The following is a 24,234-nucleotide window of genomic DNA, read 5'->3' as shown; positions in this document are numbered from 1 at the left end:
CCGTTAAAGGGGTTTTTTTGGGGAGTTTTTCCTTATCCGCTGCGAGGGTCATAAGGACAGAGGGATGTCGTATGCTGTAAAGCCCTGTGAGGCAAATTGTGATTTGTGATATTGGGCTTTATAAATAAAATTGATTGATTGATTGATTGATGTAGAAGGAGACAGCTTCACGAGGAAAGATCACAGTGACCTGAGTTGTACTGAAATGGTCTTAAAAATACTCGTACCTATCCTTTAAACCTCTGTAACTTTGCGGTCTCTAACAGCCGACATCAGAGGAGGCGTTCAGCTCCAACTCAAACTTTGTTACTTCCACACTTTGCACAGTTCAATAAATACTAAAGAACAAGAGCTGTTGTTTGTCTCCAGCTGCAGAGAACAGAGGAGTCTCAGATCAACGCCGCCGCTGCAGCACTGATAACAAACGGCAGAACTTTGTTCCAAAACCAAACTGAGCTCGACTTCGAGGGAACTTTTTACCTGGAGCTCCTTTTCTTTAACTCAGGCCCAGGTAATTTATGTGTGAATAAAACAGTTCACTGTGCACATACATTGTTTGTGTTTGTATTGTACCTGTGAGGTGATGAATGTTTGCAGCCTCCTCCTGTATTTAATCAGACAGAGACAAGTGCACGTCCCCGCCTGTATCAGGGGGGTTCAGCTCGGTCGCTGCTGAACTGTAAAGATTTAACAAACATTTAAATTCAGCAGCTCTTTAACAGCGCACGCCTCCGGTCCTTTTCTCTGAATCTGGGATTTTAACAGCCTTTTCAAGGACATTAAAACACTGACTGTTGATTAGAATTAATTAAAACGTGAAGTCTGCTGTACGTTCCTAAAAACTTAAAGAGTGTTTGACCTGGAGCAGAGCTAACAGCTGATCTGAGAGCTCCCATCCGTTACTGTCTGCATGTTTTATCTTCACATCAGTGCCGCTGCGCCCTTCAGCTTTTAGCCTTCATCAAACATTTGTTTAGAAATTAAAGACATGAATGAAAGATGGTGTCAACATGAATCCTCCTCAACAAACTACAACTTGTCTTTGTTTTTGTTGACGGGCAGTGGCGGCTGGTTTTGAGCCATGACTCCTTCTATTCTGGCTCCCAATAACACAACAAGACAAACACATTTTAACACTCCTATGGAGCCTACAGCCCTGTGGGGGAGAGGCAGCTGCACCTCCAGCTGATAACATGATGTCATCGTGACTAGTGTTGTTTTTGGCGGCCTGTTTTAATTTTAGTTTTAGTCTAGTGTTTGTGTCAAACTGTCATTTTAGTTTTTATTAGTTTTAGTCACGTTCATACTCTTTTTTGTCTAGTCAAGTTTCAGTCAACTAAAAGTCTGAGCATTTTAGTCTTATTTTAGTCAGAATAATCCATGACTATTTTCGTCTTGTTTTAGTCGACGAAAACTGATGACATTTTAGTCTAGTTTTAGTCAATGAAAATCGTATTTTAGTCTCTTTTTAGTAATGCAGTTCTATTATACCCAGTCAATATAGTATAAGTACCTAGTATAGTATAACCAAACCAAAATTTTCTTTTCTAAATTAGCTCCTAATTAGAGTTAAATATATATTTATTTATACAACAGTTAGTTCCGACCGAGTAATCTGATTGGCCGAGAGGCATTCCGTGAGTGCTGATATAGAGTATAACATCACTGGGACTTGTAACAGTAAAATCACTCTGCTCACAGGTGTTATAAGTAAGGGATAATGTATAATGAGCCGGTGAATACTGGGAAAATATCTCCTGACAGGGGAATAGAACCCCCGACGCGCACCCTGCCCTGCCGGCAACGGCTGAATCTCCTTGTCAGGGCGGCGTCCCTAGCAACGCTGGGCTACATAGCAACGGTCATTACACAGTAATATCAGACCTCTGAATGCTGCGACTGACCAATCAGAATACAGCATTTAATAGAGCCGTGTAATAAATATAAATACAGCCGTTAATTAACCAGCTGTCACACTCGCTATATTGACACAAACTGACACTATAGCGTTACGCGTCATTACGCATCGCCGCTGAAACGTTCACTTATAGCCTCTCTTTGGCGTTTGAGCAGCTTTATAAAACTCTTGAACATGTAATGGCTCTTTAATTAGCAAGTTGACTTTACATAGACGGCATATCTTTTCAGTTTCTCCTGACATTGTGTTGTTTGGTTTGTTCACCGCTCCGCGACATGCGCGTTAAGGCCCGAACATACTCGGGTGGAACATACGCGGAATGGATTCCGCAGAGGTCCGCGCGGACTCAAAGCGGACATCCGCAAGCCCTGTGCGTGCAAAGCTCAGATTTTACAGATTTTACAATCGGATCGCCCGTCGGCACAACCCTAGAAGTTACACAGTTCCAGATCAATGTAAATACAAAGTAGCTTGTGAGTTCCTGGCGTGTGTGCTGCGTTGCCTGGCAACAGACTGGGGGATCGCGGAGCTACATAACATACTTTTATTTCATTAGGCTACCTTTTGTTAACATTTCCTTACTCAGCATTGCTGTTTAAGCTGTTTAAGCTGTTGTTGAACTGTTGTATAGCCTAAATGCAATATCACATGAGAGCGAGTGATGTTGTACTGTATATCGTCACGGCTGTAATCCGTCTGTGCAGTGCGACGCACAGCCTAGGAAACAGAAATACTGCAAAATAATAATAATAACGCAACTAAATATTATAACGTTATTTCATCTCGTCTCGTTTTGGTCAACGAAAATGAAGAGACATTTTAGCAGAGGTTTTATTTTGTAAACCACATTTAGTCTTGTTTTTATTCGTCAACAATATTGCATTATATATTTAATTATAGTTATCGTCACATGACCACCATTTACGTTGCGTCTCGTCTCGTTTTCGTCACGTGATAAAGGTTCGTTGACGACGATATTTAGTCATACTTTTCGTTGACGAAAGCAACACTAATCGTGACATCGGCCCTAACAGGGTCTATTGAGAGAGATAAAACAGGCTGTAATGTAATATCTGTGGCAACTGTGCACCATCAGTATAAATATTTTAACTCCTCTTCTCAGGGATGAATCTGGTGATGTAGTTTTTTAAATGTAAAAACGTAAAAAGGACCCATTTACATGTTTGGAGAGATTATGTTTTAAATAGCAATAATAAGAAACCATTCACGCTCCCCTTCTCTCTCTTCTCTGTCACCTCCTCCTCTGCTGCTCCGTCTTCGCGTTTCCTTCATTTCTCCCTCCCTCTGTGTCTCTCTGGTCTATTTGTTTTATTCTCCTTCTCCTATCACTCCGTTTCTTTCCCTCTTTTGTTATTCTGTCGTCCTCCCTCCGTCTCATTTTCCTTTTGTGTGCAGTGTTTTTTTCCCCATGCATCAGATCAATATGCAGCGCTGCTGTGTTCTCCAGACAGATGAAGAGAGGCAGATCACACGTTCGTCATGCCATCGCTCCCCAGGCAACGCCAGCCTGGCAGGTCATTCATCTGCGTGACCTTATCACAGAGAATAAAGGACACATTCCTGTAGCTGTGATCCGGCTCGTTGTTAAAGGGGACGGCAGCTGGATCCTCCACACGGAGCTCTCACACCGTCCTGTGACCCCCATACTAAATCTGCTTATGACCTCTGACCAAACCTGACATGTATGTGAGTCCACCATGTCCAGAACTGGTCAAACAGTAAAGGTTTTAATCTCAGTATAAATAACCTTGTATAGGGCCTTCGTCTTCTATCATCATCATCATTATTGGATTGGTGATGAAGCATCCAGTCACAGAGTCCCATCAAACTGTCAGCCATCATGAAGAGATTTATGGAGATGGCTATATTAAATGATGCTGGAGCTTAGACTGAAGAAAAGATGTGGACGTAACCTAAAGTCAGTGCTCAAGTGTCTCACACCTGTAGTTGTTCTAATGTCCAGCAGGGGGCGACTCAGTCAGACTGAATACAAGTTAATAAGACAATAAGATTTATCATCATTTAACACACTTCACTCAGAGTCGACAGAAACACAATCAGACTCACAGGAACCATCTTGGTTCATCTTCCCACTGTTCCAACAATCACCAGCTCTGGTTTGGTTTAAATTAACCCTTAATGCACCAGTTAGCTGTGACAACATGCTGCCTCTATACACACTAACATGACTGTGGATCTAAATGCAGTCTGGTGGGTTTGGTGACGGTGATTTCAGGATCTGACTCTTTAACACAAAGCTCTATCTCTGTAGGGATCCTTTCATAGTGATGTCACACACTCAGAATAAGAGTCTGATGCTTAGTGGACCGAAATCATGTTTGTAGTCGACCAATGAAGATGAGTTTACATATCACCTTGGGTTCGTCCTTCACCTTCTCAAAATGATCCCACACTTTGGATTTCCTGCCCGACATGTTATTAACTAGCCTGTGGAATAACCGCAGGTACCAGCCCTGGAGATTAACCTGACTCCTGTCTGACTGCTGAGCGTGGACACTTCCTGTGTCTGTCCTTTCAAAGTAAAGTCACACATGGTGCAGTCATATAGGTTTGGATTTATTTTGACAAGGTGCAACTCCTGATAGAGTTTCATGCTTGTTTTTTTTTTTTTTCTGCGACTAAGCGACCAATGAAATCTTGCTGACTAATGACCTTTGTGGTCGACTAACATTAGGTCAACATTTTTAGGAAGCCATCCTAACGGACACTGACGGTGCTCAGATACCTGCAGGGCTGCAGCCTGTTTCTGCTGCTGGCTGCAGCTCTCTCCTTTAATGAATCCTGATGTTCCCATTCATCACTTAGACACACAAACAGCTGAACGTAGTGTCCAGGTTGGAAAAGACCAAAGTTTCCCTTTAAATACAAAATGAGAGAATCTAAAAAGTCAATTAAAGGCACACTGATAAATTTAATTGTGATTTATTACCTTGGTCCGATCAAATTAATCTTTCTGTTTTTCATACTTGGATCAATTTCAGTTTGCAGATACAAATGTGTTCGTACGAGGGACTCCTGCATGAAGTGAAGAGAAGGAAGAGATAAAAAGACTCCACAAGAAAAGACGAGCAGAGAGAGGAAACAAAGGGACATATTCAGAGAGACTTCAGAGGCCGGTCAATAAGTGAGAGTTTTCCAGAATACAGAATGAGATCAGAATATGGAGTCACGTAAGAGAACAGAGGAGAGACGATGATGATGATGATGATGATGATGATGATGAAGAATAAAATCATGCTGAGAGATGAAACACAGAACTCACTGTTATTTCTCTGTTTTGTCGTCTGATCGGACTCTGTCAGTGTTTCATCAGTGTCCTGTGTTGACACACGACTCTACAGGCAGTCCAACGTTTCTCCCATGATGCACCGCTCTTTGCACGACAATTAACGTCCTGTTTACAGTGACCTTGAATGACTGAATCATTCGGCCTGTTGTGACCTTTGAAATCACCGGGTGGATTTAAATCGTCACACAGAACGCTCAGATCGTTGATGTCACACTTCATTAATGTGACATTTGAAACCAGAGCTGTTGCTGATTGGTCATTTTCAACGTTTTCACAGCTAACGGTGCTAACAGAGCTAACAGTGAGAACATAGCTAACAATGCTAACAGGGTTCTGCAGATCAAAATTAAGCAGCTGCCTCACTGGGTGTTCTGGGAGGAAACCAACAGTATTTGCTGCTGTCCTGTTTATACAGACTACCTCACTTCCTCCACTGCCAGCTTAAAGGTGAAACAACTCTGTTCCCCCAATTCCATGATCGTACCTTTTACACAGCACGGAGAGGCGGAATAATGGCATGAAATTCCCGCCTTTAAGAGGCGATGTAAAAGGGGCAGTAATGACAAACAGATAAAAACACACACCTTCATAGTCCATGTCCCAGTGGTTCTTCCTGATGGAGTCATTGTCAGAGCTGGACGGCGGCCCAGCGGGGAGGTTCGGTGCAACGCTGCACACCACCGGCCCCTGTGTCTTTGGAGAGGAAACCCCGCCTCCTGACGATATGATCTGGCTGCGTGGGCGGAGCGACCTGAAGGGCGTGTGGTCGAGGTCGTTGGTGGGACCGACCAGCGAGCTCATCTCGATGGGGTTTCCTTCCTGGCTGTCGGCTTTGAGGCTCTTGGCGAGACTGGACTGGAAATATCTGAGCGTGAGGAGAAAAATATTAATGTCAGATTCACTTCTGTTTACTGCGTTTGTTTAGTTGTGTTGGAAGATAAAGTTTTACAGAGTCAGCGTGTCCGTCCTCTGCCCTCCAGCTGCTAACGATCGATCAATCCAACTTTAACTACATGTTTGGGATGTTTCATAAATTGGGCGGCGGATCAATTTTCAGCCTGCTGTGTTGAAAGTGAAACATCTTCCCCAGAGGAAGAGTTCCTCCTGACGTCTCTGTTCAACTTCACAGCTGAATAATTTAACAAATTCTCTTTCTGATGAATCAAACTCTCCTTCAGTTTCTTCTCCTGCCGGTCGACTCCCTCCTTCCTGGATTTACACTGTATGCACAAAGACTTTATAACGATACAGAAGCTGCTGCAGGACAGTTTGTGCTGCAGGAGAAGAGTTTAACTCTTTGTGGCGCCTGAACCTGGACTGATGGAAAATATTCTTGAACCTTATTCTTGAAACACAAAGATTTGCTCTCACCCGTTGGAGTCCTGCACGCAGACGGGCTTCTTCTTCTTTTTCTGAACGTAACGTTTCCTGATGCAGACGAACATGCCGACCAAGAGGAGAACGCCGAGCACGGCGACGCTGATCTCCATGATCTCCATGTAGCCGATCATTGGAGACACCTGACAGATAAACAGGACACGGTTCATCTGGAGGGTAAAGGTCATTTATTCCAGCACTTTCCCGACAAACTAGTAATCTGAGTGCATCATGTGTAGGTGTGACTGACCTGAGGCAGCGGGTCGCAGTGAATCAAGCCGTCAGTCACTTTACAGTCAAAGCCTCCGGGACACGATTTGGGCGAACACACCTCGATCTGATTGTGACACCTGCAGGAGAAAGGAGGTTTGGAGATGACAGGAATGATCGTTAATTATCTTTAAATGCTGACGTTCATTAAAACAAGGACACAGCCTCTTTACGTGGGCTATACCCGCTGAGCTATTGGCCGCCCCACGTTACACTTTTATTTTGAAAATCTGTGTCAAACAGCAGCAGGCAGACAGCGAGCAGACGACAGTAAGACGATGAGGACAGCGATATTTACTCGAGAATAAATCAGCAGAGTGGAAATATTTTTTGATTTTGGAGAAAATACTGATCAGCAGACAGAACACATGCTGTACGTACACAATGCTGTTATGAAATAACATTTTTTTTGGACAATTTTCTTAAAACATTTTTTCTGACATTTAATGAACATTTCTTGGACATTTCGATAACTTTTTTCAGACATTTTTAAAAAAAAATTTGGACATTTCATTTACATTTTATTGGACTTTTTTCAAATATTTGTTTGGACAATTTAATAATTTTTTTCTGACATTTTATCAACCTTTTTTTTGAACATTTAATAAACATTTTATTGGACATTTTGTTAACATTTTTTGCAACATTTTTTTAACCATTTTTCAGACAGTTTTATGATATTTTTCAGACACATTATCGACACTTTTACAGACATTCTTTTATATTTTTCGGACACTTCATTAACATTTTTTCAGATTTTTTTTATCAATTTTATAAAGACAATGATAATATTATTAATGTTCCCTCTGTGTTGAGCTTCACAGTTGGAGCAGTAATAATTCTGCAGCATCACTCAGTGTGTGAAGCTGTGACATCGTAGCCTGTGATTCAGTCGGCGCCGTCATCGTACAGTCTGCTGACATCACACTGGATGTTTATCAGATCCATGTGGCAGAGTGTAGTTGCACTAAACTTATAAGACTGGTCAGATCTCACAGTGTGTGTGAGGATTAAATCATCATAAAGGTGGTGATAACGGCCTTTTAATGGGCAGCTAATATTTGAAACAGGGGCACCAACAGTCGTCCATCACAACTCAAAGACAAATACAGAATTTAACAACTCAGTTCATCTAAAAACTTTCCTCTTGTTCCCCAAACAGACTCCTCGTCCAGGAGCAGAATAATGGATCGAGTGTTTTGCTCTGTAACTGCTGAATATCCTTTCAGTGTTTCACAGCAAGGGAACACGGCACCAGGGAACTGAGCGGGAAATCTCAACACCAGGCAGTGTTATGTAAAAGTAAATGACAGTGTTGCAGCAGCTCTTAGCAATCAGAGCTCTGCCAGCCGCTCCTCTGGGTCGTGTCTCATGTCTGTGCCAGAAAGATGGAGGGCCACGGTGAAGCGCCCGCCATCATCCGGAAGATTTATCCTCTACTCTCCGGCCGAGGTGGAAGCCTCTGAGCTGCTGCTCTGCACTGGAGCACTCACACAGTCCACAGCCGGCATGTTGGTGCTTTAAGTTTGGCCACAGACTGAACACTGCCGAGCGTCTGTCCTTCTGAACTTTGAATCAGGTTGAGGCATGAGGAATGGGTCGTCATTCAACTGTGTTCCCGACGTCAGCTGATAATTTAATGTGCTGAGAACATTCAGCTCAAGGCTGAGACACACACATAGGACGAACAAGGACTTAAGTATCAATAAATGAATATATAATAAATACAGGTATAAGGAAATATGTACAAAATAAATGTATGAATAAACACAGGTATACGGAAGGCAGAAGGTATCTACAGGCATAAATAATTAAATGTATTAACAAATATAGGCATGAATAAATAACAATGGAAAAAGATAAACAAATGTATAAATAGTTAAAGTAATAAATAAATAAAATAATTAATAAATGTTTAAATAAATAAAATGATAAATAAATAAAAACGGAAAAAGATAAATAAATGTATAAAATTCTAAATAAATGCTGAAAAAAAAATAACACTAGAAAAAGAGAAATTTCTTAAATGTATTATTTATGTGTTTGTATGTTAATGACGTGTGAATCTAACCTCTGCATTTATTTATTTCAGCATCTAATTTTTCTTTTATTTATTTTTGTATTTGCATATTTATTTATCTATTCCTGTAGTTATTTAGTTATTTATTTTGGTCCTCTACACGGCGACACACTGATATTATATTTATGAAATCATGATCTGAGAGTAGATATGGTCCCAGATTTTGGATCTGATTATATCTGTTATCTTGACCTGATTCTGACGGCTATCTTTTGAACTCACCGACTATTGTTACTGTTCTATTATTTGCCTTTAACCACTGATCAGGTTCAGGTTACTTTATTTATAGCCGCAGGTAGATTTGTTTTGCAGCAAGATGGTGACAAAACAATGTAACATGAAACGTAGTAAAGAGATTATTATTGATCAAACATCTCATTGTGTAAATATTCTGTGGATAATCACTGGTCACAACATCCATATCGAGGTATCTGGTAAAAATACTGACATGTGATTTTCTCCGTGTTGTTCAGGCGTGATTCGCAGCAGGTGGTTGTTTGTGTGATATTAAATCAGAATAAACAGAACATGATAAACACATATTGGTGCCGTCCGCTGCACGACTGATGACAGTGAGACGCAGACGTAAAGATAATCATCAGACTGCGTCAGAAACCCGCCTCAGCATGATAAAACATCTATCTGTGTGTGTTTTACAGCCAACTCCCACTTCCTGCAATTAGGATCCACCGGCGGTCATTTTTCATTCACTCAGTTAATCAGAGCCCGGCCCTGAACATGGAGCGCCGTTAATACCGTGAGGAGCCACGCCGTCCCACAGGCCGCCGTAATGAAGCAGGAATATGCAAATGCTGCTGAAATTCTGTTTGAACGTGACTGTTCGCTTTGTGAAGCGCTGAAGCTGTGAGAGGAATATAAGCGGCTGCTCGTAGAGGTGTGTGTGTGTGTGTGTGTGTGTGTGTGTGTGTGTGTGTGTGTGTGTGTGTGTGTGTTTACCGTGCATCAGCGTCGTCCAGAGAGCAGTTGCACATGTAGCCCTGAGCCTTTGGCACACACACCCTGCCGTGGGCGCACGGCTGAGAGGCGCACGGGTTGTCAGCCAGCTCGCAGCGGGCGCCGTGGAAGAGTCCTGCACACCTGCAGCGCGGCTCTGCAGAGTAAATCAAACACACCCAGACGTCTGAGACAAGAGCGACTGATGATCAGGTTTCCCCTACAGGCAGTAAATAATCAAAGCAAAGGTCAACGCGCTCCAACCGTCCAACGCCAGAGACCGTTTGATATTTAAAGAGAAAAATCTGACTTTAAAAGCTTTTTCTTCTTCTTCTGGATCAAAAACAGTCAACATGACATGAAGAGGTTTCACTCATCCAACACATCAACAGCCAACATCACCTCATGTCACTTTTGTCTTAACCGTTAGGATGTCTGCGTCCTCGGCCGACATTACTGTTCATCAGAGGCTGTAGCAGAATGAGCTTTGGCACCAACTAGTCAAACACTGTCAGGAAGCAGGTCAAGCAACACCTTGACCTCTCACCTCACTTTCACTTCCACATGCAGACTGGACGAGCCGAGGATCGAACCATTGACCGAGTGGTGGATGACCCGCTCTACTTCTGAGCCACAGATGATTTGTTATCAGCCAGCTGCTGTTGAGTCCAACTGACAAGCTCAGATCACATCACCTACCGTCGGGAGCATTTATTGGTCTGCTGTAGTGCAGTGCATTCTGGTAGTTGAAGGTTTTTTACCTCTTGAGCGAAAGTGAATGCCACAGTCCTTTATCTCTGTTTCCTCCGGTCACGTGACACGATTACAAAAGTACTTGAGACGAATCACGACCAAATGCTTCTTCAACATGTGGTTATGTTTAGGCACAAAAACCTCTCAGTTATGAAAAAGATCATGTTTTGGTTTCATTTACACAACTGTAGTGGCACAGTCCCTGCTGGATAATCAGAGGTGGGTGTGTTGATAAAAAAGTTGGGCAGTGTGCAGGAGTTGTGTTCCCTAAATAAAGCACCAACGTTTGGAGGCTGAAAAACAGCCATGACTCACTGAAACACAACCGCTGTTGTTGTTTGTTGGTGTTGAACAGTGTCTGCAGCTCCGTGTCTCACCATCCACCGTCCCCTCCACCTCCTGATGACAGTCAGCTCAGGTACTACGTCACTTTACAAACACTGAGATGAAACATATGAGATGTAGAAATGTAACACGTGCTTTGCAGAAACATACGATGTCGACATTTTCTTCTTGTGACTGAACTGAAATAAACGGAGACCTGAAGAGTCTTAAACTGTTATAAGAGGAAGGAGACGAGTTCAACTCTGCCATCTCTGCTCTGTTAGAGTCAGTCACTCTCAGAGTCTCAGGCCGCGAGCAGACTTTGAGTCTCAGTGAAACAACTTTATATTCTGCAGTTAGAGCACAGAAACATCCACAGCCGCCCTGCCTGATTACATTTCCTCGACCTGAGAGGATCTTTGGGGAAATAATATTTATTTGTTGTTCCACATCTCACCCTGAATTTGTGCCTGAAGCATAACTGAAATGTGATTTGACGTGATGATGAATAAGGTCCAGAGAAAAGTAATACCAGGCTGTAACCTCGTGTCCCGAGTCCACAGAGGGAGAATCTGGAATGATGCAGCTCAGTGACCCGACAGGTTCAGGAACAGGAGCAGGCGGCCGCTCGGTGATAACAGCTTCAGGGTTCTTTTGTTTACACGGTTCCTCCAAAGCACAGAGATGCGTATCTGTCTCAGACCCACAGACACAGAGGAACACAGCGGCTCATCTCTCTCTCTCTCTCTCTCTCTCTGTCTCTCTCTCTCTCTCTCTCTCTGTCTCTCTCTCTCTCTCAGAATCATTTCATTGTAAAGCTGCTGTTAAACTGCAGGTGTCCTTATCAGCTGCTGCTCTCACTAAAGCCTCCAGACTTCCTCTTTGTGAAACAGAAAAAGACGTCTCAGCCTCTCTGACACCAATTCTTTATCTTTTGTGTTTTGACAAGAACTGATGCATTCGGCCAATTAGTGATAACCTAAAACGGCAATAAGCAAGCAGACACATAAAGAGCCGCCACTCTGATAAGGATTTCAAGCCAAACTAATCTGTCATGGCTGAGCTGTGCCTCGTCCCCGGCTGAGAGGGTGAACGGCACATTCAACTACTTTACAGAATATTTAATGCCACAAAACTTTCTACTTCTTTCTTTGTGTAATAATAAAAAGCTGACGTCACTGATTTGCAGCTGTGGAGCTGAGAAATTTCCTCCATCTCCTTTTTTAAGAATAAGACAGTTGTTATTGTGCGTTTATCTGAGAGTAAAAAGGACCAGACAATACTTCCTGTCTGCAGACTAATGGACAGAGGAGCAGCTCAGTGTGTCTGAGTGCTGATGGACAAACTGTGAGCGAGGGGGCGGAGCTGCACTGGTGTGCGTTATGTGACATATTGACATATTGATATATCACACACAGTCATTTTATCGCCCAGCCCTGGACGACATAAACATTGGCATGAGACATGAGGAGGGAGCAGAGGCGATGACATGCGACCAAACCCTGAAATCTAACTTGGGACACTGTGATGACACAAAGTTGGAACAGCTTTGTTTTTCCACGAGTGATTCCTCTAGTTGTGTTTTTGTTCGACCTTTTATTGTTGGTTTGAAGTGGGCGGGACTTAGTTGTGAGAAAGGTGACATCAATTAAAATCCGTGCACCAATCAGAATTTAAAATGTCTGGATGACACACTGTTTGCTGATGAAGCAGCTTCACTTTTTAAGCTCAACTTGTCATAAATCACACCTGAGGTTTTTCTAACTTTCAACATCCTGTCACTTATTTGATCATAATAATTTAACATTACGTATGAACACAAAGTTCTCAGAGACGTGAAGCTTCAGTGCTCTCACCTCCGCTGGCGTCTTCCTCACAGACGCCGTTGTTCTCACAGGGGTTGGTGTCGCAGGCGCCCGCCCTGCTGCAGCACTGGTACACCCCAAACACCCTCCTGCTCCCCGGCCCCGCCCACTCCGCCACGTCACCCACTCTGATTGGCTCCCTGTTGAGCTCCAGCCCCTCGAGGCAGCCGATGAAATTGTGTGGATGCTGGCGGACGTCTGGAGCAGAGTCCTGAGTCAGAGAAGCGAAGAGCAAAGCACCATGGGAGCGCAGCATCCTGCACGGCTGGCTGAGGGGGACGGAGGCCGGGTGCTGCTGGTCCAGGGTCAGTCTGAGGGCGCTGGAGTTGACCTCCAGCAGGACGTTGTGCCACCTGCCGTCTGACACCAGGTCAGATGTGACAGGTAAGGAAGAAGGGGCGGAGCTTCCACAGCGGTACCTGAACTGCAGCTCTCCATCTGCCACCTGAGGACAAAACACAAGAGGCAGGAAGTTAAGATAAGAAACCAAACTTTATTTCACCACAAGAAACAACACGTCCCCGTTCAAGCTGTGACCTAACGTGGAGACAGATAAGATGGACGGAGCTCCTGTCGGCTCTGAGGAGGCTCAACATTAATCCTCACTGTTAACAGAGTCTCTACCACACTGAGCTCACAGGATGTCAGCAGGTCTGAGGGACCTGACGACAACTACTGTTCACGTATTCTGTTCCTCAGATGTTAAAATATGATGATGTCACAGTCAAACTGACCTTTGACCTTTTGACCTTCATTATTTTATCCTGTTAGACATTTTGTCAAGTTTTGTCAGAATTGATGTATGAGTTCTTGAGTTATGGCCAAAAAACATGTTTCATGAGGTCACACTGACCTTTGACCAAGAATCTACCAACAACCACCGACTTTCACCCAGAAGGTCGGAGTTCATTTCCTGGAAGATTAAACCACATGTGTGTGTCGGACAAACGTAACCACGTGTGTGTGTGTTGGCTAAATGTAACCACGTGTGTGTGTGTCGGCTAAACATAACCACGTGTGTGTGTTGGCTAAACATAACCACGTGTGTGTGTCGGCCAAAAGTAACCACGTGTGTGTGTTGGCTAAACGTAACCACGTGTGTGTGTCGGCTAAACGTAACCACGTGTGTGTGTCGGCTAAACGTAACCATGTGTGTGTGTTGGCTAAACGTAACCACGTGTGTTTGTGTGTGAAGTAAAAAAAACCCGTAGTGCTTTTATTCTGAAAGAGACTGTATGCAAACTGTACATTTGCTGTGAAAACAGAAGTGTATTTTGAAAACAGACAATGCATGTAACAGGCTGAAGTTGACACGGCGTCCCAGAACGTCAACAACCAACACACCCAGGGTACCTTGGACGTCATATGTGGACGTGGAACGTCCATGACCAAACGTGGACATGTGACGAGGTCACAGTGAGGATGATGATGACCAACATTAAAACAAACGAGTGTCCCTATTTAGAGCCAGTGTTTGGTTTGTCCGTTCTAGGCTACTGTAGAAAAATGGAGCTTTAAGTGAAATAAGTACATGTTTAAACCCTCTGCTCCTGGATGTGCAGCCTGCTGATGAGTACAGATGATTTAATTTAAACTAAGGAGCCTTTAAGTCGTTAAAACAGTTGATACAACTGATAAAGTCAGAGCAGCACTCGGCGCTCAGCAGCTACAGTAACTCTAATGTTCCACTGCAGGCGTTGAAGAAAGAAACTCCTCTGTGTCTCTGTGTCTTTAGTGTTACAGATAAATCCTGTTTCTCCTGTCGGCTCTCCGTGTTGCCCCCGAACAACAGCATGCAGCGAACACACATTTATTCAGTGTTTCATCAACATCAGCGGAGCCTCTTAACGTTTCTGCTCGCTCAGCGTTCCCACAAACTAACGAGCCAGCAGCTTTTTTATCAGTTCATGTTTTCTTTATGTAACCACAGCTCTGTGTTTCTGATCCCATTAAATATACAGATGGAGTGTGGATTTTGCAAATGGCGAAGCATCAACCCCGTCGGGCACTAAAGGCTGTGATGCATTATTGATCTGCTCCTTTAATTGATGCAGGACGATGAGCTTTCCTCTCTTTGTTTTACACGTTTTTTTTTTCTTTCTTGGAGCTTTGATTTGGCTGTGGAGCTCTGCCGCAGGGCATCCTCCAGGTGCCGCAGGTGTCCTCCAGGTGTTGCAGGGCGTCCTCCAGGTGCCGCAGGTGTCCTCCAGGTGCCGCAGGGCGTCCTCCAGGTGCCGCAGGTGTCCTCCAGGTGCCGCAGGGCATCCTCCATGTGCTGCAGGTGTCCTCCAGGTGCCGCAGGTGTCCTCCAGGTGCCGCAGGTGTCCTCCAGGTGCCGCAGGGCATCCTCCCGCCTTATCACGGGAAGATGCTGAAGCGCTGGCAGAGGAACAAGAGAAACCTGGAGACGTCTGAGCCGCCTGTTGCTTGTCTTGTAATCTATTTTACATGACGTGGTGAGGCTGCTGTGATGTATGGTGGGTATTTGAAGAGAGATAGCAGTTTGATGCACTCATGGTTTTACAGTATCAGCACAGCGCAGCGTCGAGTCAAACTCCACAGGGACTGAAGCTCCACAGCATCACTGCTGCACGGCTCCATAAATCACTGAGATGCTGTGAGCTGCCTGCGGGGAGCTACAACACTGCTGGCAAAATCCAATATGCAACAATGGCTGCTGTGCTCTGCGTGCATGTGATGCACATGCACACACAGGAAGAGAGCATGCAGGAGGCAGCGCTGCAGTGATGGAAGCTTCACTGAGCGCGCTCACTCGTTTGTTGGGAAACATAATGAAGTTGGTGACATGATATTATTACATTAGAGAAGCTTCTGCGGCTGTGGCTGCACATGACTGGTTTCAAATGTAGAGTGCGGCCTCGTGTCTGCGCGCACTGTTGGCTGCTTTAACTGGAGTCATTCATTTTTGGGGAGCATCTAGTATTTGTCTGATCCAGTGAACGAATCACTGACTCCGTCACACTGATGCTGAAATCCTGTAAATCTAATATTCACATGAAGCTGTATCGTCTCTGATGTGCAGCACTGCCAGGAACCGTCTCATGTAAGCAGTCAGAGGTACAGGACCCTCTGACAACACGTCCACCTGATGACAAATCTCTTTCACCTCAGGTATCACTATCAACTCATCAGCACCCAACTGGAAACAGGACCACGAGAGGACTGGTCCCATTATAACATGTGGATGTAAAACCAGTTAGTGTGGTGTTGAAGCTGTGACACTGAGCGGGTTTATGTTTGAGTCCGGTCAACACTGAGCTTCTTCTCAGCCCGTCAGGATTATTGTCATCTAGAGACCATTTAATGACACTGACATTAAGACAATAATATACTGATGAAAGTCCCTGTAGAGAGCGATGCGCCTCATCCACCAAGATCTTCACAAGGTTTTTCTTTAATTTGTTCTTAAGACAGGTCCCAAAGAAAAGTCTACGTCAGTTTGCTGGTGGATTTACGGAGTGGACGATGCAGCTGTTGGAGCTGCAAATCAGATCAGAAGCACAGAGAGTCGTTGACTAGAGATGATACGCCGTCTCATGGTGGTCACTTCCTGTCAACGTTACAGATCAGAAGCGCGCAGAGTCGTTGACTAGAGATGATACGCCGTCTCATGGCGGTCACTTCCTGTCAACGTTACAGATCAGAAGCGCGCAGAGTCGTTGACTAGAGATGATACGCCGTCTCATGGCGGTCACTTCCTGTCAACGTTACAGATCAGAAGCACAGAGAGTTGTTGACGAGCGGAGCGTTAGCTGGTAAACTTCACGTTTAGCAATACGAGCGGAGCGTTAGCTGGTAAACTTCACGTTTAGCAATACGTTAACGTAGCAAGGCAAGCTGATCGCTAACGCACTTGGACAAAAAGGAAAACAATCAGTGCTTTGAGACGGCTGTCAGAGAAAACAGAGGTATGATCACATGATCTCGTCTGAGGTGTAACAGGATGTGTTTTTTTTTTATTCCATTTTGCTCTGGAGAAGAGGATTAGCATACTGTTAGCTAACTGTTAGCATGTGAAAAATGCCAGTTCTAGTTCAGCGCTGGAAGTCACGGCCATAATTCACGCAGGGCATGACGGGGGCTGAGTATAAGGTGGCTAACAGTCAGGAAAAAACTTGCTGTTTATTCTGACATCATGTTGGTGAAAGTGTTGGAGACACTCTGATGTAAACAAACAAACATGTAACAGACAACATGGAGGTCAGTAAATCATGATCGAGGTCACGTCTGTATATCGTACAATGAGTCAATGATGTAATTATCATGCCAGGCTGCAGCTCCGTCCTTGTAGAGAGATAAAAGCCTGAACCGACATGAAAGTCGATCAGGTTGTTTCCTGCAGCAGCGTGAGGGGCGAGCGTTCATCCACTGATTCCACGCCGTCTTTGTCGGGTCTTCAAACTGCTCTCCTGTCAGCTCTGAGCCGTCACTCATCACGGACGGTATTTTCCTTCATCTGACAAGTCACCTTTACTTCTTCTGCTCGGCTCACCGCCGCAGCGTTTGCTTCACACAGCCACCATTTCCACTTCAAAGCCTCTGAACGAGATGTGTGCAGACATAAAAGAGAATTAGCCGCAGTAAATAGGTCTGAACTTTAATGTGTGTTTTTTCAAAGACCCGGCTCTTGACGGAGAATACTGATGAGACTCTGCGCTTTATAAGAAACCTCTGAGATTCACCGCAGCTCGCGTCCCAAGGGGGATGGAGAGCACAAATAGCGTCTTGTATCTGCAGGAAGTTCCTCTGAAGTCATCACAAAAAGCCGGCGAGGGACTCCTCAGATGACCACGTTAACAGATTCCTTTTGAAGCGTTTGTGCTAACAATGAATGAGACAGGGAGCGCTCCTGCACGTGAAGCCCAGAGACAAAACCCAGGAGGAGGAACCTTGGGAAAGACCGAATGTTGCTTTGAAGTTATCTGAGAATCAGAATGATTGAATATTCCGCCTGAGTGCACACGGATGTCACACAAATGAACAGAGCCCAGAGGGGGAAGCATCCTGCTGCATCTCAACTCCTTATCAATTTTTTTTTCTCTTCAGAGAATTATTCATGTCTGTCAAAGAATACAACAATTCATCTTCCTCCTTCAGTGCTCATTCAACACTGTACAGTAGACTTTGTGTTGTAGCGCCCAGATGAATCTTCCTTCCTCTCGACAATCCCAAAAAAACTTGTCAATAAATCCTGAAGACGGCACATTAGTCATTAGGGCTCCTGCAGAATCCTCGGCAAGCATATTGAGGGAAAAGGGCAACATGTGGCTGACGTGCTGCGTTCAGAGCCAGCAGCCGTCATGGCTCCAGTTAAAAGGGCACTGATGAGCTGATTACGGTGGAGGAGCAGACGGGTATCATTGGCTTCATAATCCAATGTGGAACTTTAAATGTGTGCCAGGAGGGGGTTTACCGTTGTCTCTGATATTCAATCAGGCATTAACACACATACACACCTGAAACAATCTGCCACGCACAGATAAAGGAGACATTCCTGATACGCTCCAACATGAGATCTGCAGGATCTGCCAGGAGACGACCAGCCGGACTGAGTTCACATGAAATACCAGATTAAGCGCTGCCTGGTGGTTGGACGTCTCCACCAACAGCAACACACCGGCCAGATGATGGTGAAATATGCACATGGCTGTTAGATGTGTTTCAGCCAGAAAAACACAAAGGTAATCAGCTGAGTGGCTGAGAGAGTTTAAAATTCAGCAGTCAGAGAGGCAGGTGGACCAAAACCAAAAACCATCTCCCCCTGATTACTGAGTGTTCATATTCTTATGTGTTCTCTCATCTTTTTAAGTGTGTTTTAACTTCCTGTCCTACTAACTGTCGTCCAGGGACAAAATGAAGTTGAAGAGAATCAAAACACCAAAACATGTCTCAGGCTGTTGGCTTAAAAAAGTGACGTGACAATTCACACTGGATATTAGTGAACTAGTCATTTGAACAAGCTGTGACACATCGAGTATAATCATCCCCCCTGCTGTGTGAGAACACGACGCCTCCGACCATCGCTGGGTTTGTACGGAGACAAAACTAAACCGACTCAACAACAGACGTTTACGCTGGTTTTTCCTGTCGGCACAGAGGAAGTGAAAATGACACAGCTGGTGTTTCACGGTCTGACATGTCGGCGTCGCCTCATGTTGAACTCAGTGAGCAGTTTGAGGGCGTCAACAGGTGCTGCGCGTGATGCTGACAGAGTCCACACAGATACACCGCACAGCGTCCTGCTGTTCTGACATCAGTGTTTGCAGTAAACACACAAAAGAACAAACTGAGATCAGAAGTTAAGATTCAAGACGAGCAGCTCGGCAGATATCAAACGTTTCAGAGAGTGTGACACCTGAGCTGATAACACCACTGCCGGAGCAAAGGAGCCAATAAAACACTGACAGTCAGATGATATCATTGAAACAGAAACATCCTGTCGTGTTTATGACTCTGAGCTGGAAACGTTTTGGATTTTGGAGCTTCACTCCCCGATGAGATCTCCCACAGATTAAAGCAGCGGCTCTCAGATTTGATCACTCTGATAGTAAATTAGTGTCAAACAACAACAGCAGCTGAAAATTGGGAAGAGATTTAATCTTTGCACAGCAGCAATATTCAGAGAGCAAAATAAATTATCTCTCAGCTCAGGGGAGAACACAACGAACATTTACACTTCCTCCAAATGAAGCAAAATCATCTCCTTCTTCCTCTTTAGTTGTAATTTAATTGCTGTATTAACCTGATTAACCTGAGCTGAGTTTCATGTCTCATGTGAACAAAACAACAAGACTTTATTTTACTGCTCTTTAAATGAACGCTGCAGAGTCACACTGATTTAAATTATAATTATAACGCACATTATTATTCCTTCTGTTTCTTTGTTCTTTGTTTCCTGTCGGTTTTGTTCCAACCAACATTTGGACCTGTTGGATTTTATCTATTATTACAGTGATGTTAATGTAAAGTGTTTAGTGTAAACTTTTATCATGTTGTGACAGAATGTACAGTGTGTACGTCTCACCAGTTAAACCATTTCAGTTGAATTGAATTAAATAAACCAGCTGTAACAGCACAAGTTGATGAGTTGAAACAGCGAACTGAACTGAACTGAACTGAACTCTGATGTGCTGTTGGAGCTTCACTAGGAACTTCCCATCAGCAAACTTCTGAACTGTCAAGATAATACCTGTTAGGTTCCCTACAGAGAGGTAAATACCCATAAAGTTCCCCAAAGTGATAAATACCCATAAAGTTCCCTACAGAGAGGTAAATACCCATAAAGTTCGCCAAAGTGATAAATACCCGTAAAGTTCCCCAAAGTGATAAATACCCATAAAGTTCCCTACAGAGAGGTAAATACCCATAAAGTTCCCCAAAGTGATAAATACCCATAAAGTTCCCGACAGAGAGGTAAATACCCATAAAGTTCCCTACAGAGAGGTAAATACCCGTAAAGTTCCCTACAGAGAGGTAAATACCCGTGAAGTTCCCCAAAGTGATAAATACCCATAAAGTTCCCTACAGAGAGGTAAATACCCATAAAGTTCCCCAGTCCTTGGAGCCGTTGGTGGACACGATGAGGCCGTGCTCCTGGAAAGTCTTGAACCTCAGTGACAGTCTGAAGTCCTGGTTGTCCTCGTCCATCTGGTGGAAGAACTTGAGATGCGATTTACCGTCAAACCTCAGCGCCGACTCTGAAACACAAAAACACAAACCAAGCAGGCAGATGAGGGATCGAACACACGCTGTGGACAAACACAGGACAGTGATTGGACAGAGCTCTTAGTGACTCTGACCTGCTGTGGACTTTTTGGGCTTTAATCGACAAAATGATTGGTTATTGAGCAGATTAATTGCTAATGTAAACTATGACAGAAGGCTCTTGGGGCCAAAGCTACATGTCCTCTCTGACAAAGGTAACACAAGTAAAACCTATGGATGGTGGATGGAGAGACACCTGGAGAGACACCTGGAGAGACACCTGCTGAGCTGCAGACACTGTTCAACACCATCAAACAACACAACTGGTTGTATTTAAGTGAATCATCGCTGTGTTTCCTGTTTCCTGTCAGTGCTGCGCCACCAAAACCAGGTTTTCTATTTGCCGAACCATGACCGAGTGGTTTCTGTGCGTAAACGTAGCCACACATTAACCACAGTGTTGTTGTTATGGTAATAAAGGTAAAGTTTTAACATAATAATGTACAACAGTAACGTATCTTTGGTCTACAGCAGGGCGCAGCACCAAATTCTGGGCCCTGTGCATGAGCAGTCGTTCTCTGTGGCCCCGCCCTCCTGTCTTGATCCATGTCTCTGTCACAAACCTTTAAAATGTTAGTTTTCTTTCCCTTTGCTTGCTTTCTTTCTTTTTGGAACGTTGGTGCCCCGGCAGCAGCAAAAACAGTCAGTCATAGGCTGAGTGTTCAGAGCTGAGTGCTGGTGCAGGCTGGACTATCTGCAGCAGCATCATGGACACATGGAGGTATGAGGGCGGTGACGTTTATAATGTTGTTTTCTGCACCTCTGAGGGGTGAGACCAGCCGCACAGAGCTGCTGCCATCATTTCTAGTTCAGTCTTTTCATCATTATATGCAGCAAATTTTAATTCAGTTACAGCGCTAATTACTTAGCAATAGAAAGTGTTAAAGGCCCTTTTGAGGCCCCCCTCCCCACTGGGGCCCATGCCCCTGGTGTGCAGCGCCCCTGGTGTGCAGAAATGTGTAATGCCAACATTTATTCAAGTGACTGAATTTATTGAACTGGTTGTTCCTGCAGAGGAGACTCGCTGAGTGAAGGTGAACTCTGAGGACTCTACGGTCGGTGCAAGTTTACAAATTAGAAAGTCTTGTTAACGGAGCTTTTGTAGGATCTAAATTCCTCCAGAATAACTTCAAACAACTCGACATGTTTCACTCCCCGACTCAAGGACACGAGACTGGAAGTAAAAAAACCTTTCACTAATCTTCATCGATCCTGGAGGCAGCGCTCTTCCTCCATCAGATGTGACGGCTGAGTGTGGAGATGAAACACACTGTAAACTGAACGTAATGTCTGATCTCAGATCTGACAGACGAGACGGTGAACAGACACACAAAAAAAAGATTCTTAAAAAATGTGTTTGATCTTTTTAACCGCAGAAAAAAAAATCGCCACAAGCTGAAACCAAAATGCCCAAAGCAAAGAAAATAATAACCTAAGAAGGAAAACAGAGAGTGGAGAGGACGAGCTGGATGGAGGAAGAGATGGAGGAAGAGTGAATCCATGAACAGATGGATCGACGATGAATCCAGCAGCCACATTAGTTCACAGACTAAACTTGTTCCAGTGTTTCTCAGATGAAACATTAATGTTACCTGTGAGGAGGCTCACTAACACCTGCCCAAAGTCTGCTGCTGAAAAACTACTTTTCCTGAAGTGGGATTTAAATCCTGCTCCACTCTGCACTCTGAAGACAATACAACTCAAAAACACCAGTTTGGATGGAGTGTGAGTGTGAGAGGTTACTGGTTTGACTGGAAACTAACAAAACAAAGTGTAGCTGAATAAAAACTTCAGTCATCAACAAAAACACAAATCACTGATTAGCATACAGTTGGAGCCGTGCGGTGCAGAGGCTGGACTGTAAGTTCCAGCTGGTGGCTACAGATGTCGTGCCGGACACGGTGTACTGAAAAAGTACAATTTAAAGACTCTGGCATGGAGACTGGGCCGTCTCTCCGCCGCTCCAGGTGTCGTGCTGGACACGGTGGACTTGATAAGGTGTATTTTAAACACTGCGGCGTAGAGCTCCAGCTGGTGGCTACAGGCGTCATTCTGGAGCCAGTTGACTGAACGTACCTCTTGGGGGCTCGACGGGAGCGTTGTGGCGTTGTAGGTTCCTGAAACCTACATCCGGCAGCCAGTGCCCTCTTTAAGGTCTTAAGCACAGCCACCTCTGCCTTGAGGTTCCTCCCTGGGCCCATGGATTGGGAGCACTGCCCGTCACAGAGGCAGCTGCACAACACCGGGAGGGTAACGTGGCCTCATGATGGGAGGCGGGCGACCGTGCATCAGGTGGTCCGTGCAGCAGGGTTTGAGAAACACTGTGTTTACTGGAGCTCTGCCACCTGAGAGGGGGGAGGTTCTAAACTCGGGTGGACAGAGCGAACCATGCACCCGGCGGTGAGCTCTGTCATGGGACAGCTGGGACAGATGGGGCTTCTTGGTCCCTCCACCAAGCTGACGGCCCAGACGCAACGTGGTCGGGGGCCCTCAGACCCCCTCTGCACTGGAGCTCCGGCCATAAAGGCCACAGGCCGGAGGATCCAACTGTCCAAGCAGCAGCACAAAGCCAGCTGGTGGAGGCCTCTTATAGCTGGTCTCATGAATACCAGTCAGTCAGTGGGAGCAAAGACAAAAAAAATGTTTCTTGACAATAAACTTTAAAAAGGTCAACACATCACTGTTTAATGACGTCTGTCAGTTTCTGTTTGTTAAACTGTCGAAACTTTTAACTTTAAACTGTGTCTTTATGCAGATTAGTTACAGCAACACTTCTTGACAGTGAATCTCTTCTTTGTGAACGATCTGCGGCTGCAGCTACGTTACTGATGTTACAGATCCATCTGGTGAGTCATCGCTGTGTTTCCAGCAGCGATAGTTCCCAAAAAGCAGCTACTTTGAATCCAAACAGGATCTTTTTCCAAACTACAACCAAGCGAGTTTCTGCCTGAAATGTAAAGTTTTAACATACCTGCTGTTTAATAATGTACAAAACTAACACATCTGTGATTTACAAAAACGTACAGTGGCAACATTTATTCTGGCGGTTGTGTTGTTGGCTCATTAGAAACTTTGCAGCATCGTCTCTGTGTCTGACCTTTTTGTTTTTAGCTCCTTTATCCATCTCACTGACCTCTGACACATGACGGACTGAGTTAAGTTTGTCTGATCTGGATTGTGACTAAATAACTGCAACCCATTTGGCAGAATAAGTGTTGCCATTGTAGTATACAGATACAGCGACACTCTCCGGGGGAACATGAAAGCTCCACACAGGAGAAACATGGCAGACTGGCCGGTGGGTTCAAACCAGGAACCCTCTTGCTGTGAGCTGACAGTGCTAACCGCTGCACCACCGTGCCTCCACCTCCTCATCGATCATGTTGAAATGATCCAAATGGAAAAGTAACGACATAGTCCATCATCGGGGGGGGGGGGGGTATTCAAAGAAGAAAAAGAAATCAAGATAATTAGCAGTTAACCATCAGAAGACATTTGTGTTTTCCTTTCCTGCTCTCCGTCCTCACACGACATCTCCTTATCGCCGAACCCCAGAGTCTCTTAAGACGAAGCAAGT

The 24,234-nt window shown here is 44.6% G+C and overlaps 1 protein-coding gene across 2 annotated transcripts in view; it reads right to left on the bottom strand.

The window, feature by feature from the left end:
• Positions 1-24,234, bottom strand: part of fat2 (FAT atypical cadherin 2) — a 120,112-nt gene that overhangs the window by 11,962 nt on the left and 83,916 nt on the right. For both annotated transcript variants that reach the window (XR_007569804.1, XM_050042525.1), the window contains exons 23-28: positions 20,433-20,590; positions 12,864-13,317; positions 9,934-10,087; positions 6,877-6,976; positions 6,621-6,769; positions 5,834-6,114 (exon numbers count right to left, since the gene is read on the bottom strand). Coding sequence is in view for 1 of the 2 variants with exons in the window: in XM_050042525.1 (XP_049898482.1) it covers positions 5,834-6,114; positions 6,621-6,769; positions 6,877-6,976; positions 9,934-10,087; positions 12,864-13,317; positions 20,433-20,590 (1,296 nt within the window). In the remaining variant the exon portion in view is untranslated. The remainder of the gene's footprint in view (positions 1-5,833; positions 6,115-6,620; positions 6,770-6,876; positions 6,977-9,933; positions 10,088-12,863; positions 13,318-20,432; positions 20,591-24,234) is intronic.

The sequence above is a fragment of the Epinephelus moara genome, chromosome 4 (assembly GCF_006386435.1).
Source record: "Epinephelus moara isolate mb chromosome 4, YSFRI_EMoa_1.0, whole genome shotgun sequence".
NCBI lineage: Eukaryota > Metazoa > Chordata > Actinopteri > Perciformes > Serranidae > Epinephelus > Epinephelus moara.
The sequence above is the reverse complement of the archived record's forward strand: the minus strand, read 5'-3'. Positions and strand labels throughout refer to the sequence as shown.